Source organism: Carcharodon carcharias, chromosome 14, assembly GCF_017639515.1.
Source record: "Carcharodon carcharias isolate sCarCar2 chromosome 14, sCarCar2.pri, whole genome shotgun sequence".
Lineage (NCBI taxonomy): Eukaryota > Metazoa > Chordata > Chondrichthyes > Lamniformes > Lamnidae > Carcharodon > Carcharodon carcharias.
In genome coordinates this window covers 48,736,855-48,752,928 of record NC_054480.1, presented here as the reverse complement: position 1 = coordinate 48,752,928, position 16,074 = coordinate 48,736,855, and the positions used below count along the sequence as shown (strand labels likewise).

The 16,074-nt window shown below is 38.0% G+C and overlaps 1 protein-coding gene across 4 annotated transcripts in view; it reads left to right on the top strand.

Moving 5' to 3' along the window:
• LOC121287141 (beta-1,4-galactosyltransferase 5-like) overlaps positions 1 to 6,003 on the top strand; it is a 114,439-nt gene extending 108,436 nt beyond the window's left edge. For all 4 annotated transcript variants that reach the window (XM_041204715.1, XM_041204712.1, XM_041204711.1 and 1 more), the window contains exons 8-9: positions 185 to 286; positions 2,957 to 6,003. In XM_041204715.1, the coding sequence (XP_041060649.1) occupies positions 185 to 286; positions 2,957 to 3,104 (250 nt within the window). In that variant the 3' untranslated portion in view covers positions 3,105 to 6,003. The remainder of the gene's footprint in view (positions 1 to 184; positions 287 to 2,956) is intronic.
• The last annotated feature ends 10,071 nt before the right edge of the window (positions 6,004 to 16,074 follow it).

Below are 16,074 nucleotides of genomic sequence, written 5' to 3'. Positions count from 1 at the left end.
TCAAATTCAACTGGCAAATGTGTTGCTCTTGAAATTCCTTGCAACAAAACCTTTGTTACGAAGATGAATAAACTTTGCAATATTTGACTTAACCTCTGGATTTACTTGTAATCAAGTGCAAAAAAATTAAATGTATTGTTTGAACTAAGAACTTGTGTTGAAGCATCTGTTTGGCTTTTTTTAGGGTTCAGTTTGCTGGCCTTACTGTAACAAGACCAGGCGGTGATTTGGGAAAATACAAATCTGTTCCTCACCACCATAGAGGGGAAGTGCAGTTCTTGGGAAGGTGAGTCTAACTTTTTGAGGTACTGTACTTGAACATGTTTATTGAATTTGGATTCTGAAGAGATAGTAGAAAGCATCCTTAAAATGGTTTGTCCAAGGTCATACAAATAATACAAAATAAATATTAATCACAGAACTACTTAGCACCAATTTTGATAGGACAACAAGGTAAAAATTCTTATTGGAATTTCTAGCATCATATAAATCAAGTGTACAAAGGTTAGACTGTCTATTGTAAGAAGGGTGTTCCTCATGCTCCAAATATTCACATGGGACATTGTCATAACATTGGTTGGTAAACTGGCTTGAAAAAGCTCTCCTTTTGAATAATTCCATCCCATGTGCGGATTAATTAATTGTCAACTGTGTAACCATATGTAATCCTTTAAATACTGCCTTTCAATATTTGATCTAAGGAGATGGCATTAAGGCAACCGATATTTGGAGCATTGAGATGTAGGTAATAGGTGAAAAGCAGCTCTAAACCACACTAGATTGTAAAGAGAAGTAAGTAAAGCCTAGACACAGAGATTTGCAGTGAGACTGAACTATATTAAATTAAGAATATGCCTATTGTGGGGTAGCCTAATTTATTCCTCATTGTTTCAAAATCGCCACACATTTTTATCAATAAAGTGCAAAAACTTATGCTAGAATCCCAAGCATAAACATACATCTTCAAGCCTGGAGTATAACGGCTATAAATGTATGTTACTCTTGACTAACAGATTAAATTGGCAGTGCATAGTAAGTATGCAAACTGATCCAAGTAGTTAATAAATCACTGTAGGTTTCGGCACTGAGATTTTCTAGGATGTTTTTGAAATGTGAATCCAGCACTGGTGGGAAGCAACGGGCTAGATTTTGCAGTCAGCGGTAAAGCAGTGTCACTTGCTGTTGACTCTGAAGAAAGCTGCTCACAAAAATGTAGCTGTTCCCCTTGCCTGGCAGCGTTCTGAATCTGGCATCAGCGTGAGGTTTTCCAGGTATGCAGAAACAGTGAGATCTGTTGGCAGGATAAGTAGTTAATTACATTGAAGCATTCTCAGACAGCAAGAATTTATAAGTACTTCATCCTTCATTTTATATTAAATTTGCAGATAGCAAAATAAATGATTGGATTTAGCAGCTGAAGTATTAACATAAACATTTTTTTCAAAGCATGTAGAATTTTTAAAATCATAATGGAGAAGTTTGACATTCCATGAATATAAAATTATCTCTTCAGGGTTGATAAGGGTGTTTAGCTAGTATACTATTAAAAACACATTAGTAATGTGCAACTTTTTCTAAGGGAATTTTCAGTGAGACTAATGACATAAAAGTGGGTGTTTCAGCCCATTCATTGATTGAAGTGACTTCAAAAACACACCTTATGGAGGGGCGTAGATCACTAACAGCAACTTCTGGATTTCTACATTATTTCCACATATGTAGACTCCCAAAGTTACTGGTGGTATCAGTGCTGTGCAATGATGATGACACTGACATTTTCACTATCATTATCATTGCAAAACCCGGGCCAATGTACTGTTTATAGTGCATTGATCATTAAGGCAACTTTAACACCAAAAAATTTTATCTCCATAATTCTGCACTAATTCTACAAATGTAGGACATAGGTGAGCAACAATGTAACATTATTCAATATAATTTTTGAGTTTAAGCTCCTCAGTTTTGTGAATTGCTTATTTGACTATCACTTAACATTTCACTACAGATTACTCCCTTTGAAAAGAACTCTGAATTTTCTATCGGAGATGGTGTTGGGTTCAATGCTACGAAAGTAAATCTCCTGAGAATAGCACTGAACCATAGATCTCTTGGCTCAGTGTTTCCCATCATTGGTTAAACGAAGGACAAAGGTCAAAGAATAATAACAATTTGGGCTAAAAGTTGATTGTAGTTTTTTGAGTCATTAATGTATTAATTGAGCTCCATTTCAGTCCTTTGCTGTTAAGTTTACAAAATTGCCAGATGTATTGTGACATAGAAAACAAAAAGTGTATTCCAAACTTGATCTTGTTTGATATGCTTTTAAACTCCACCCCCAAAACATGCTATCCACCTATTCAGCAACATAGCTGTACAGGTCTTCAACATGCTGTGCAAATGGATATTCAGGACAAGGTTTCCTAGAAATTGAAGTTCAGTTGCATCCAATAATTAGCTGGTACTAATGGTGTTAGGATTCTACCTCTACTCTATTTTACTAACTTTTAATTCTGAAAAATTGAACCTATTATTTTGAGTAATGTTCATTATTAGTTGTATACAAATTCAAATAGCATTGGGAGGCACTGTTTTAAAATTAGGGGTTGCCCTTTTAGGACACAGACGAGGAGAAATTTTTTCTGAGGATTGTGCAGCTTTGGAATTCTCTGCCTCAGAAGGTGGGGTCATTGAATATTTTTAAAGCAGAGGTAGATAGATTCTTGTTAGGCAAGAGAATTGAAGGTTATCGGGGTTAAATGGGAATGTGGAAATTGAAACACACAAAATCAGCCATGATCTTATTGAATGGCGGAGAAGGCTGGAAGGGCCTAATGGTCTACTCCTGTTCCTATTTTTTGTTGTTCTTAACTGTGAAATGAGATTGTTCCTTAGTTATTTTAACTGACATGAAAACATTAACAAGCTGTTTTGCTGTTTTATTTTTTTTTTGTTGCAGATATGCTTTATTGAGACATTCTAAAGAGAGGCAACAGCTTGATGGCCTGCAAAACTTGAAGTACTTTCCAAATATCACAGTTGAAGTCTTGTATAAAAATATAACTGTAAACTTGACACCGGAGCTGGCTCCAGTGAGTGACTATTAAGTTATAATAGGCATAACAGGTTAGTGAGGATTAGGGTTGCTTGCTCAGAGAAAATTGATGGACTTGTAAACCTGGTTTTTAAAAAAAAAATCTGCAGTGAGACAACACAAAAGTTCCTTTGCGTAGTCTTGAGGAATTGGCCAGCAGTTTGATTTTACTCTCAACAGGTTGGGTAATGGTCAATGACTATACAGGAGTGCTGGTGTCTATGATAGAATCAGGCTTGAAATTCATTGTCATGAACTTCATCAGTGTAACCTCTTAATCTCACTTTTCCAATTGAATAATACATCATTGATCAAGAAGGAAAAAATACTGTCGAATCCATGCAGCAGCATCGCGGCAATGAATCAAACTGAATTCCAAGACTGCAGACCTACTTGGAAACTATTGTATTGTATTTTGGCATTGGATGCCAACAGGAATGAAGTGAGCAGTTTCCTTTCCAATCACCTTGTGATCAAATACTAAATTAGCTGAAAAACATACCATTACCATTTTTTTTATTCACTAGCAATTGTTAATGCACTTCTAGTGGACAAAGTTTTTGTAAATAAGCTGTGAATTGCCAGATATTTTTTTATTTATAGTCTAATGAACCACAAGGTTTACATGTTGAGATCAACAATTTAAGTCTGACACTGTTGTATATGTAAGGCACAGAACACACACTGAATATAATCTCCTTTAATTTTAAATGTGAGGTGATTTGATTAGTATGTGTTCCTGAATATATGACTTGAGTGTTCTGTTTCAGCCCTCTTTACTGCTACACTCTCATGCTGCTGAAATTCATAGATCCTTCCTAGAAAAAATGGCATTTTTACACATGCCTTAGTTAAACTGTGGTTGCTTGACTTTATTCAACATAACTGATTATATTTGAAATATCAGCATTTTCTTAAAAACAAATGTGTGCCAATGATATTGTAGCATTTTGTTCTATTAATTCTTATGTTACGACACTAGAAGTGTAGAAAACTATTTTCCGTCTTTGTTATGAATTGAGTTTATGGCAACGTCCAGCACTTGTGAAACTGCTGAGTTTGTGTTTCTTTAATGTTCTACATTGGGGGTTCAACTGCCTTCTCTAGTCCATGGCGTTTAGCTGATAATTTCAGCTTATCTGTCTGAATTGGAGAGTTCCTTACCCCTACCATGTTTGTGAACATTAGTAAAATGTCAACTTATTGATTAAGATGCTAAAGCCCATTGCCTGTTTAAATTGTTAGCCGTTTTAAAATGAAGCATAATTTATGGTGTTAGATGTTGTAGCTCACTGCATCAGAGAACAGTAGGACATGGAGCTACACGTAAGATTCTGCAGTTTTTTTGCCAATGATAAATGAAGTGTTTGGGAAAACATGATGAGCCCACCTATGCAGCTTTAACAACTGCTGGAGGTCCATCGTTAAACGTGCCAGGAGAAGAGATGGGAAAATATTTTTTTTTAAAGAAGTGGGGTATATGTATATGTATATATGTATGTATATTTTTGTATCAATCTTTGGTTTACATCTTTTATGAGTCTAAGATCCCATCCACCAATGAACGGCAGTGACATGACACAGGCCCTGCTGTTTGCAGTGAGGAATAACCCAAGTGAGTAGACATTGAAGCTTTTGTTGCAAGGTCATGATCAGTCGGTATGAGAGGACATCTAGGGATGAAATTTCTCCTGTTCATTTTTTTTTCTAGCCAAATGGTTAGTGTGAACACAAAATAGAATTTCTATTTTATTTTCTGCTGAACCTTTTTTGCTTAAAAAAAAATTCAGGACAAAGGATTTCATTGTCCTAGGCTTATCTGTCCTTGAAAGGCTGCTAGCCTTATTTAGTTTTTATGTTTGCATTTAAAACTGATGTTTCACAAAGGAGGAATATTGCATATATTATCCTGAAGACCGAGTATGATGCAGTCAGAGTGTATAGCAATAAAGAAAATGCTGATTTGTTTCATTTTCAGCTGTCGATGGTGAACTGTATTGCTATTTCTGAATCTGGTATATTACTGCAGAAATAAAATCGTAATTGTATTTTGTTTTGATTTATAGCTATATGTAACCATATGTTTTTCTCCACCTCTTTTTCCTTCAGTTCCATTCCCACTCCCTCTCCAAAATGGCTTTGATGAAGCACTTAAATATGTACTATTCATGTTTTGGCGATTTCTATACAATGAGTTTTGTGTATTTGTATAGAAGAGAAAATTGTGATGTGCATGTTCTAACATGATATAGAAAACATTTTGAAAAATGCCACAGCTTAAGAATCGGAAAGCTGTTGTAAGGCAGCATAAGCTCCAAAATCATCTTGGTAAAGGTACCTTTCAGTTTTAACTTGGTGTCAATTTAAAAAAATGCAAACCACAGATTTTGCTTTTTGTATATACCTTATAGTTTTTCGGTATATTTACTCAGTAAAACCCCTTGCCCATTTCACAAACGTGTTCCATGTTGTGGGAATGAAGGATAATTCTGATTTGGATCGCTTTTTACCATGTTGGTGCACAAGACCCACAATATGTTTGTATATGACCCAAACTGCATGCAAAAAGAAATTAGTAAATATACAAGAATGTAGAAATCTATCAAACTTTCTATAACACTGCAGGAAGAGGGGCAAAAGAGGCCTGACAATATAAGATCTTTTTCTCAAATGTTGGCATGTATTGTTTATAGAATATGGTTCCTATTTAAATTTTTGTTGTATGGTCTAGTTTTTGCATGTTTCCAAGTAGAGCTGGACAGATCAGCAAAGTTCTAGACCTGTGCACTGAAAAGCATTAGAGTTCTCACCTCAAAGCCTTCTGTCCTATCTTCACTCCTTTGCTCATTTGTTATACATTTTTGTATTAATTTATGGATGATTTTTTCAATAAAAAGTGAAAGACACCATGAGTCGATGTGTAGATTACAACTAATTCATAAAAATAGGATATTCATTCCTGAGACAATTCAAAATAAACAATTTAAAATGTTCTCGTGAAGGAGGGACTTAAAATGTCTGTAGAGAATATTACAAAACGTGTTCTGGCCAAGCCACGTTAATTTGTATAACGTGAATAAATGTATTTGGATTCTCTGACCTACAGACGCCTCCAGGATTGATCACTGGACTGAAAAGAATCCTACTTTGACAATTGGTTCATTGCTCGAATTGGCATTGAACAACAGTGTGACCAGAATGTTTGTCTGAAACTGATGCCTGAGTAAGTATTTTGCCTCCACTGTCATTGCTGTCTTCTGTAGAGGAAGAATTGAAGCGACACTGCATGGTTTAATTGGATAACTGACCATTCAGGAATATAGTGATTACAGTCTTAATTCCAGAATGTACCTTTACTAGTTTCCAAATCTCACTGGCGAATGATATTCATCGCTGCTCATAGAGCTAAGGGACTTCTTGATTCACATGTACCAGTCCTGGAGTATTGCACAGAAAATGACCATGATCTGCAGTGATTTTTTTTTAATTCATTCACGGGACGTGGGCATTGCTGGCTGGGCCAGCATTTATTGCCCATCCCTAGCTGCCTGTGAGAAGGTGATGGTGAGCTGCCGTCTTGAACTGCTGCAGTCAATGTGGTGCAGGTGCACCCATAGCACTGTTACAGAGGGCGTTCCAGGATTTTGACCCAGCAACAGTGAAAGAACGGCAATAAATTTCCAAGTCAGGATGGTGACCAACTTGGAGGGGAACTTGCAGGTGCTAGTGTTCCCATCTATCTGCTGCTCTTGTCCTTCTAGATGGTAGTGGTCGTGGGTTTGGAAGGTGCTGTCGAAGGAGCCTTGGTGATTCCTGCAGTGCATCTTGTAGATGGTACATACTGTTGTTACTGTGTGTTGGTGGTGGAGGGAGTGAATGTTTGTGGATGTGGTGCCAGTCAAGCAGGCTGCTTTGTTCTGGATGGTGTCAAGTTCTTGAGTGTGGAAGCTGCACTCATCCAGGCAAGTGGGGAGTGTTTCATCACATTCCTGACTTGTGCTTTGTAGATAGTGGACATCTATTAATTACATTAATACATGGAAAAAAAGAATTGGATCTTTGTTCAAAACAAAACAAAATACAGGGATATGGGGAAAGAGCTGATGAGTGGGGCTAATTAGATAGTCCTTTCAAAGAACTGACACCACCATGAAGGACTGAATGACTGTGTCTTCTCTGCCTTTATTCTCTTGACCTCCCCCAATGAGCTTACCCAACCCCGACCCACCCTGCAAACACCATTCCAACCATCTTTCTACAATTGCACTAAGGAACTACATAATTTGGTTGCTTGGGAAGTTGAGAATAAAATTGACCTATACCTTCGCTAAACTACTTGCTCTTGTTTCATAGACCCTTCGTATTCCATTGTGGTAAATGATACCCTGTGATGCATAGTTCATTTAAAAAAGCTGCTTATTTTAGCTCTCATCACAAGAACACCTAAAATGATAAGGGTTCATTGGAAAAGTTAGGAATGTAGCATAGATGGGGAAGAGTTAAGGTTATTAATTTTAGCAAAAAGAAAGGTTGGAAGGAGCAACATACACTTATTTTATCATGATTGGGCTAGTGGTAGTTTGAGTAAAGCAACTAATGATCACTGTACCACGCTCAGCATTCGCGGGAGAGGCAACTATAAAACCAGCGCTGAATAATTTAAAGAATTTCTTATCACATGTGTGATTTTGGAAATAAACTCCTATTTAATGTAGTAAACATTGAATCTAATTTTTTTTGCAAAAAAAAAAGACAAGTTTGTTAAAGATGTAAATATGACACGATAAGATTTTGGATAATATCAAACTTTCCATTCTAGAGAGAATGAGCATGTTCTCATTCCATAGTTTCTTGTTTATTGGTGCTCAAAATAGAAAGTTTAGTTCAATCTGTTATTGAACCAATTATATGGTGGGTAGTGTAGCATTTCACCTATTCTAGTTGGTCCAGAACACCTGTAATGATGTAAGCGTGCAGAAAGTGCTTATAATCTATTTGATATCATTTAAAAAAAAATAATAAAAATGAGACATGCCATTTGGACCATCTTAGCTCAACTCTTAAGCGAAGTAAGGTTTCTTGCCTTCTAATCTGATCATCTGTCTGAATTTATGGATCTTCCAGGAAGATCCATAAAAAAGTGTTGGTCAGCCTTCGTATGAGGAGCTTTGCCATGAAGATTGGGATTATCCATTCAGCTATCTCTTTTCCTTGGCTTCTAAGATTCTTCCCCGCGCAACCCAGTCCTTTGGTAGTTTTTGTAGTATGTCCCCTATGCCCCCTCTGAGCTCAGATTGATCATCAAATCCGCCTGCTCTCTTGATCTTATTTCCACCAAACTGCTGACCATCCTACTCCCTCCTTGGCCCGAATAATAACTGATATTCTAAAATGTTAGCTCTCATCAAGTACTTTCCCCTCTTAATTCTCAAAGTTTATCATTGACCCTTCTATCTCTGAGTAAGGTTTTAGTCAACACTTGAATATCTCCTCCTTTGGCTTGGTGTCAATTTTTGTCTGATTAAACCCTTGTGAAGTATTTTGGGACATTTTCCTTTTTTAAAAAGTGTTATATGTGCAAGGTTTTGTTCTAGAGGGTGAGATGATAATCCAACATTGTAACCACGTTAATGGCAAATTGATCCATATTTGTAAAACGTTCTGTTTTACCTTCACTTGTTGGTTAAGTGACAGAATTTTTGGGACCATTTCAAGCTATCACAGCAAAAAGGTAAAATTAAATTGGATGCCAGGGATTTTTAATAACAGATGTATGGGTAAAATTCATGGGTCTGGCAGAATGTTTTGTAGTACAAAATGTGAGTCTATTGGCTTTGATCGATAAAATGAATAAGTGGAATATGATTATTGTCCCAGTCAATCTAAGGAAGAATTTCTGACTCTTTACATGTTGCTAACCCATTTCTTCATGGAACTGGTTTTAGAGTATTGATAAAATTGTTCGTGGTGTCCTCATGCTTACAGGAAGAGTCTGATTCTTAAAAAATGAATTAAGGTATACTAAATGCTTTCAATTTATAGAAGTGTGAAATATCAAATGACAGCATGCTCAATACAAGAATCTAAATGACTGCCTGGAGAGATAAGTAAAATGATAATGTTACACAAAAGAGGAATGATTGTGATGTGCACTTTGAGGATTCTATTAAAAATATAACAAATCATGAGGGAAAGATAATCTGCATGAAATAGTCCTGATGGATTATCCCAGAGATTAAAAATATCAGAGGATGAAAATAGTAGAAGAGCAGAAATGAGGAAGAATCCACATGGTTTGAACTGCAGTTAACCTAAGGCCAGTAATTCTACTGGGCAATTCAGTCATAAGATATGTGGAACAAGTGTCAATGTACAAATCAGTAATAAATAATAATTCTATTTTATGTACAAATCATTAGAGTTGCTGTTGCAAAAATGGTAATTTGTAAATTCCAACTGTATAAATGGCAGCCATTGTGCCTGAATGAAGCTGGTCCTGGGGGCAGACCTTTTGCAAGCTTTCTATTCTTTTCAGGAACAAGCAACATCTTTTACTGTCTTTGTGTATCCTGTGATTATTTATGGTCTGTACTTCGGCTTATTCATTTACTCAAGTGTGAAGTTATAGCAAATATGTAGCATTCTAATTCAGTCTAAAGTGATACTTTCAAAGCAACAACTAAGTAAATTTATGGGTAGTCCTTTAACCTACACATAGAAAAAAAAATGTGGAAAATTAATTGCAAGTTGGCAACATTTCTCTGCACCATTGACTGCATTATTATATGTATTTCCTTTGAATCTTATTTTTAAGAAGAATGTTACAAAGTGAGCAAGTGATATAACCGAATAACAACATCCTAGAGATTTAAGGAAGCCATTTGGCCCAATGTATCTGTCCCGGTTCAAAATTATCTATCCAGCCTAATAATCTACCTAGCTCTTGAACTGCAGCCTTGTAGGATATATAAGCACTTCTAATTGTATCCAAGTACTTTTTAATATGGCTTTCTGCCTGTACCCCTTTTCGGACAGTAAGTTCTAGACCCCCATCACTCTTCTCAATTTCCCTCTAAACCTAATTCTACCAATTAATTTAAATTTATGATGCCTGGTTATTGGCCTCTTTGCTGAGGGAACTAGGTTATTTCTATTCACTCCATTTGGGCCCCTCATAAATTTATTCACCTTATGGAAGATTAAAGCAAAAATATATTTGAAACTTAAAAAGTCAAAGCACTGGTCAATATGAGCAGAGTTGGTATGTTCGAATGTTTGATTTTTATTCAAAATTCTTATTTTTAAGGAATTAATATTACAATAATAAAGTTCACCTTGAGGTCTGTATTACTGTGAAGCAAGGATTTCATCCAACATTGTATAATATGGATCAGTCAGTACCAAAGGATTGGCACTTGGCTATTTACCTCACTGACAGCTCTTCACAAAGCTTTGTAGACTTTCTCTAATGTTGTATCTCAATCCAGTGTGGCACCCTCTACACGGCATCTATTGTATATGTCGTATAACATCTATCAGCAGACCAAGACAGCAAATCTCTTCAAACAATCAGATCGAAGATTTCTTGCAGAATCTGAACCAGTAATTATAGAGTAGGAAATAAAGATTGGGAAATGCAGATGAAATTAGGAGCGATAAAAGGGAAAGAGATGAGGTTAAAAAAAGAAAATTGAGTCTTCAATGCAAGTTTTATTCTGAGGGAATGAAACTCCACACTAATAAAATTAAACTTTCAAGCTATGATCATAGAATGATCTCCAAGATTTTGGTAAGACTGGTCAGAGACCAATGAAATTTATTTAAAATTGACAAAGTTTGAGATTCAAGACATTTAATGAATAAAGCCACAAGCTTTCACTGGCTTTGAACAAACAAAAATAAACTTACTATAAAAGGTAAGCAAGATAAAACCATTTACAATATTTATCCTTTATTCTAACATTCAGGGTAAGTATGAAGCACTTGTGAATTAACAAGCCAACTGTGGTCAAACACACTACACAATAAATGGCAAATGCAACTAAGACAGAGTCCATGGAGTTCTCAACAGCCCACCTGGATGTCAGTAACACTTGAGTCAACCAAATGCACTGAAGCTCTGTCTCTCAGAAGGGATTCCAGTCTTCACCTTTAAAGATTTAGCCTGGGAATTCTTCTCCAAAAGTTGCTCCAACTCGGATGGCATCAACAATGGCCAACCTCAGAGGGTTTCAATCTCGTCTCCCAAGATTCTGTTCACCTGGATTCCCAAGAATGCACTCAACATCAATGCACAAGCACAACTTCAGCTTTTTGGCCATGCCAAGCAGAACACTGATGCTCCAAAGGGGTACCTTTTTCCCCCACAGTTCAGAGTCACCAACCTTCAGTTGTCTTTTTCACTTAAAGTCTGCTCCCCACAGCCCTTTTCCTGTTTGGAGCCTGTTTCTCTGCTTTTTTTTAAACTGAACCAGGACCTTTTCTTGTCCTTGCCTCCTCTCTGGGACTCTTTGGACCTCTCTTTGTCCCATCTCCCTTTGCGACCTCTCCCTGTCTCCTACCTGGGTCTTCCCTTCTCAATGGCCTTCCACTTCCGGCCACCTCCTTGCATTTTTGCACTGTTTTTCTTCCATATGGCTGCACTGGGCCCAAGAACATAAAAATGCTGATCTGCATATCTGTACCTACACCACATGGACTGCAGTAGTTCAAGAAGGCAGCTCACCAACAACACCTCAAGGGTAATTAGGGATGGGCAATAAGTGCTGGGCAAGGCCCACATCCCATGAATGAATAAAAAAATGTGCAGCCCGCTCACTGTCTGTGCATGCTCAAAAGCTCCCTGGTCTGTCAAGAGTTGAAGTTCCCAACCTCTGCTCTCAACATCAAGGTAAGTCAATTTTCATAACAAGGTCCAGAGATGTTCACAGTAATTATCACACCATTAAAAACTTACTCCTGGGTGTGATCAGAATAAGAATGCATGTGACTGATGTCAGGTTGATATATAAGTGTTAAACCATGCTAAATATAGAAAGTTTAGAGGAAAAGTGAGAGAGAAATTATAGCCAGCATAAAAGGGAAACCAACAATCTTCTATAGGCGTATAAATAATGGAGTGTTAAAAGGAGGAGTAGGGTCAATTTGGACCAAAAAGGAGATTTGTGCGTGAAGGTGGAGGGCACAACTGAAGTATTAAATGAGAACAATGCATCTTATGTTACCAAGGCAGAAGATGTTGCCCAATTCGTAGTGAAAGGATGAGGTTGAGGAGTGGAAGGGTGCTAAAAATTGATAGAGATTTTAGGCTGACTGTGCCTAAAGTTGACAAGTTATCCAGGGCTGGATGGGCTATATCTGAGGGTACTGAGGGAAGCCAGGGTGGAAATTGTGGAGGCACTGATCATAATCTTCTAATCCACCTTAGAGCTAGGCATGTTACAGTTCTGTTTGAAAAAAAGGGTGCAAGATTAATGCCAACAACTACAGGCCAGTCGGTTTAACCACTTGAGGTAGGAAAGCTTTTAGAATTGATAATCCAGAACAAAATTTACAGTTACTTGGACACACGAGAGTTAAGTAAGGAAAGACCGCATGGATTTGTAAAGGGAAAATTCTGTGTAACTAATTTGGCTGAGCTTTTCAATGAGCTAACAGCAGGTTGTTGTGGGTAATGCAGTGATGTGGTTTACAGGGAGTTTCAAAGGGTGCTGATAAAGTGTCACGTGACAGACTTGTCAGCAAAGTTGAAGCTCATGGAATAAAAGGGACAGTGGCGGCACAGATATGAAGTTGAGAAAATGACTAAGGCATATGGGATCCTGGACTTTATAGGAGGCATAAGAGTACAAAAGCAAGAAATATATGCTGAGCATTTACAATACACTGGTTTGGCAACAACAGGAATGTTTTGTCCAATTGTGGGCACCACACTTTAGGATGTGAGGTATCAGAGAGAGTGCAGAAAAACTTAAGTGGTTCAAGGGATGAGAGGCTTCAGTTACATAGATGCATGAAGCTGGGGCTGTTCTCAAAGAAGAGGAGATTTGATAGAGGTATTTAAAATCATGAGGGGTCTGGACAAAGTAGGTAGGGAGAAACTGTTCCCAATGCAGAAGAGTCGAGAACCAGAGGGCATAGAGTTAAAGTGATTGACGAAGAGAACTCCAAGGTGATATGAGGCAAAACTACTTTTACGCAGCAAGTGGTTAGGATTTGGAATGCACTGCCTGAGGGTATGATGGTGGCAGGTTCAATCATGACTTTTAAAAGGGAATTGGATAATTATCTGAAGAGGAGAAAAATTGCAAGACTAGGGGAGAGGGACGAGCTAAGTTGCTCTGAGCTGGCATGGACAGGATGGGCTGAATGGCCTCCTGTGCTGTAATCATTTTATGATTGCAGTGGACCAGTACCCCAAGTTCAGCCATTAAACTATTTTCAGTGTCAAATCTGGAGAGCATTGCAAGGATTCACCTAATGAAGGAACAGGATATCTCTAACAGAAGCTGCCAGTGTTTTATGTTTAGCTGTTCTTCTCAGGCAGTCCCTCGGGGCCAAGGATGACTTGCCTCCACACCAAAAATGAGTTCTCAGGTGACTAAAGAGTCCAATGCGCGACCTACAGCCTCTGTCATTGGTGGGGCGGATGGTGATATAGGGGGAATGGGTGGGTGGGGTGCCTGGATTGCCACACGCTCCTTTCACTGTTGGCTTCGGCTAGCCCTTGGCAATGAGACTGGGTGTTCAGCTCCTTCCTGGATGCTTTCCCTCACTTTGGGCAGTCTTGGGCCACAGATTCGCAGATGTTGGTGGGATGTTGCACTTTTTCAAGGAGGTTTTGAGGGTGCCTTTGAAGTGTTTCCTCTGCCCTCCTAGGGCTCACTTACTGCGAAAGAAGATCCAAGAAGAATGCTCGTTTCAGGAGTCTCATGTCAGCATGCGGATGATGTGGCCCACCTAGCAAAGCTGATTGTGTGTGATCAATGCTGGGGATGTTGGCTTGAGCGAGAACACGGACGTTGGTGTGCCTTTCCTGCGAATGCATGTTCAGATGCCAAAGGTTGCTGTCTGATTTACCCTGTTACAGTGAGCATTGTTTGCCTCACCACTAATTGTTTCGCAAGATCTGTTTTAATTATGTTTTATGAGCTGATATATTTTTAAAAAGACTAACAGGAGGATTATTGGAACTTCCTTTAGCATGCCAACAGTTCAAAGGCTGAACAGAATCTCATTGCTCTTGGACCTTGGTAGCTTGCAAACAGCTGAAGTAGGTAAGATATCTGTTGACCCCAAACCCAGATAAGTGATTTTTATGGCACCTAAGATAATTATATTGCTAGTCAAACTGTAAGCTTTACTAGTGTTAAAACATGAACAGGTCTTAAGTAAAGTATGACTTGGTGATACAACCATCTAAGAAAATGTCTAATTATGAGAAACCTGATTTTATGGTGTTCAGGTTTCGATGGCTATCCCACCTTATGGTCATGCATTGTTCTCATGGAAAGGCTAAATAAAGCAGCAGAGAAAGATTTAAATTGGGGTGGGGGGGGGGGGGGGAGTGCAAATGAAGTGAGAGAAAGACCAGCAACATGCATGGGCAGGGTAGAGGCATTTATCCAGATGAGCATTAGATGCTCAAATTCAGCTAGAAGAGTTTGATGTAGTGACCATTAAATAGACTCATTTACACCGGAGCAAGTGATTGGGAGCTAAACATTTCTAGGGTTTGGGATTTTTTTAAGGAGGAGGAGATGGATATTGGAAAGGGATGAGAAGTAGCATTGTTGATAACTAACCACAGTAGAAAGCAGGAATTTCAGTAGAAGTGAACAGGCTGCAATGTTTTACAGCCATCAAGGGAACAGGCCGTATTAAATTTTATGATTACTAAACCAGGATTAGTTAACAATCTGATAAGGAAGCATCTGGCAAATAATGACCATTAGATGGTTAAATAATGTACAAAGAACTGAGGAAAGTTGTTAAGATGCAAATTATCCATGATTTAATTAAATGGCAGAACAGGATCATGGGGCTAAATGGCATATGTTCCTCCTCCAATCTTTGGTTAGAAAGAGTCACAAAGCAAAGGTTTTAAGTTTAACTAACCTCAAAAGAATGAGAATCAAATTGACCATAATAAAATTTGGCTGGACTATTTATGGACAAACCTGTAAACAGTGGGAAATATTCAAAAATGTTTGACACAATACAACTTCAGTATGTAACTCAACTCAAAAAGGGAAAGGCTCTACTTGTTAGCCTCATTCGATGACCATGGTTATTGAACTAAGGCAGATGTCAGCTGAAAGGACAGACTTACACAAATGTCTGGAAAGATTGAAATCTAGCAGGCTGATTCTTCCTATATCTCCCAAAGTAATGTTATGTAAAAGGAATATGGAAAACAAAACTTGCCAAGGGATATTAAGGCCATCAACCAACACTTTTAATACATTAAGAGGAGTATAAAGGGAAATGTGGGACAATTAAAGAGGGGTGCAGGGGAGATGAGAATAAGGCCAATAAGAAAGTAGCAGATCTTTTAACTGAACATTTCACAGTGTAGAAAGTGGACAAAGTATCAGCACATTAAGGGAACTTGCAAGTGAGTTAAGGAGAGGAAGTTAGGAAATATATTAACATTTTTTTAAAATGGAGAATGTAACAACTTAAGGTTGGCAAATATCCAGCATGTGATGGTTTTAACTGCAGGTTATTAAATATGAGGCAATTTTAAATTACTAGTGTGTACTAACAGTGAATAGATGAAGGGTGGAATTTTCCATGCCCATTGGCGTCGGGCGTGAGCAGACAATATGACGGGAAGACCAAAAATCAGTTTGACGCTGTTGTGAAACTAGTTTGTAGTCGTCTGCTCTGCCAGTCAACTGTGCGCCACCTTGCCCACCGCCGTACGTCAGGACCTTCATTTTAATACATCTACATGTCAATGTGTAAGCCCTGCTCATGGG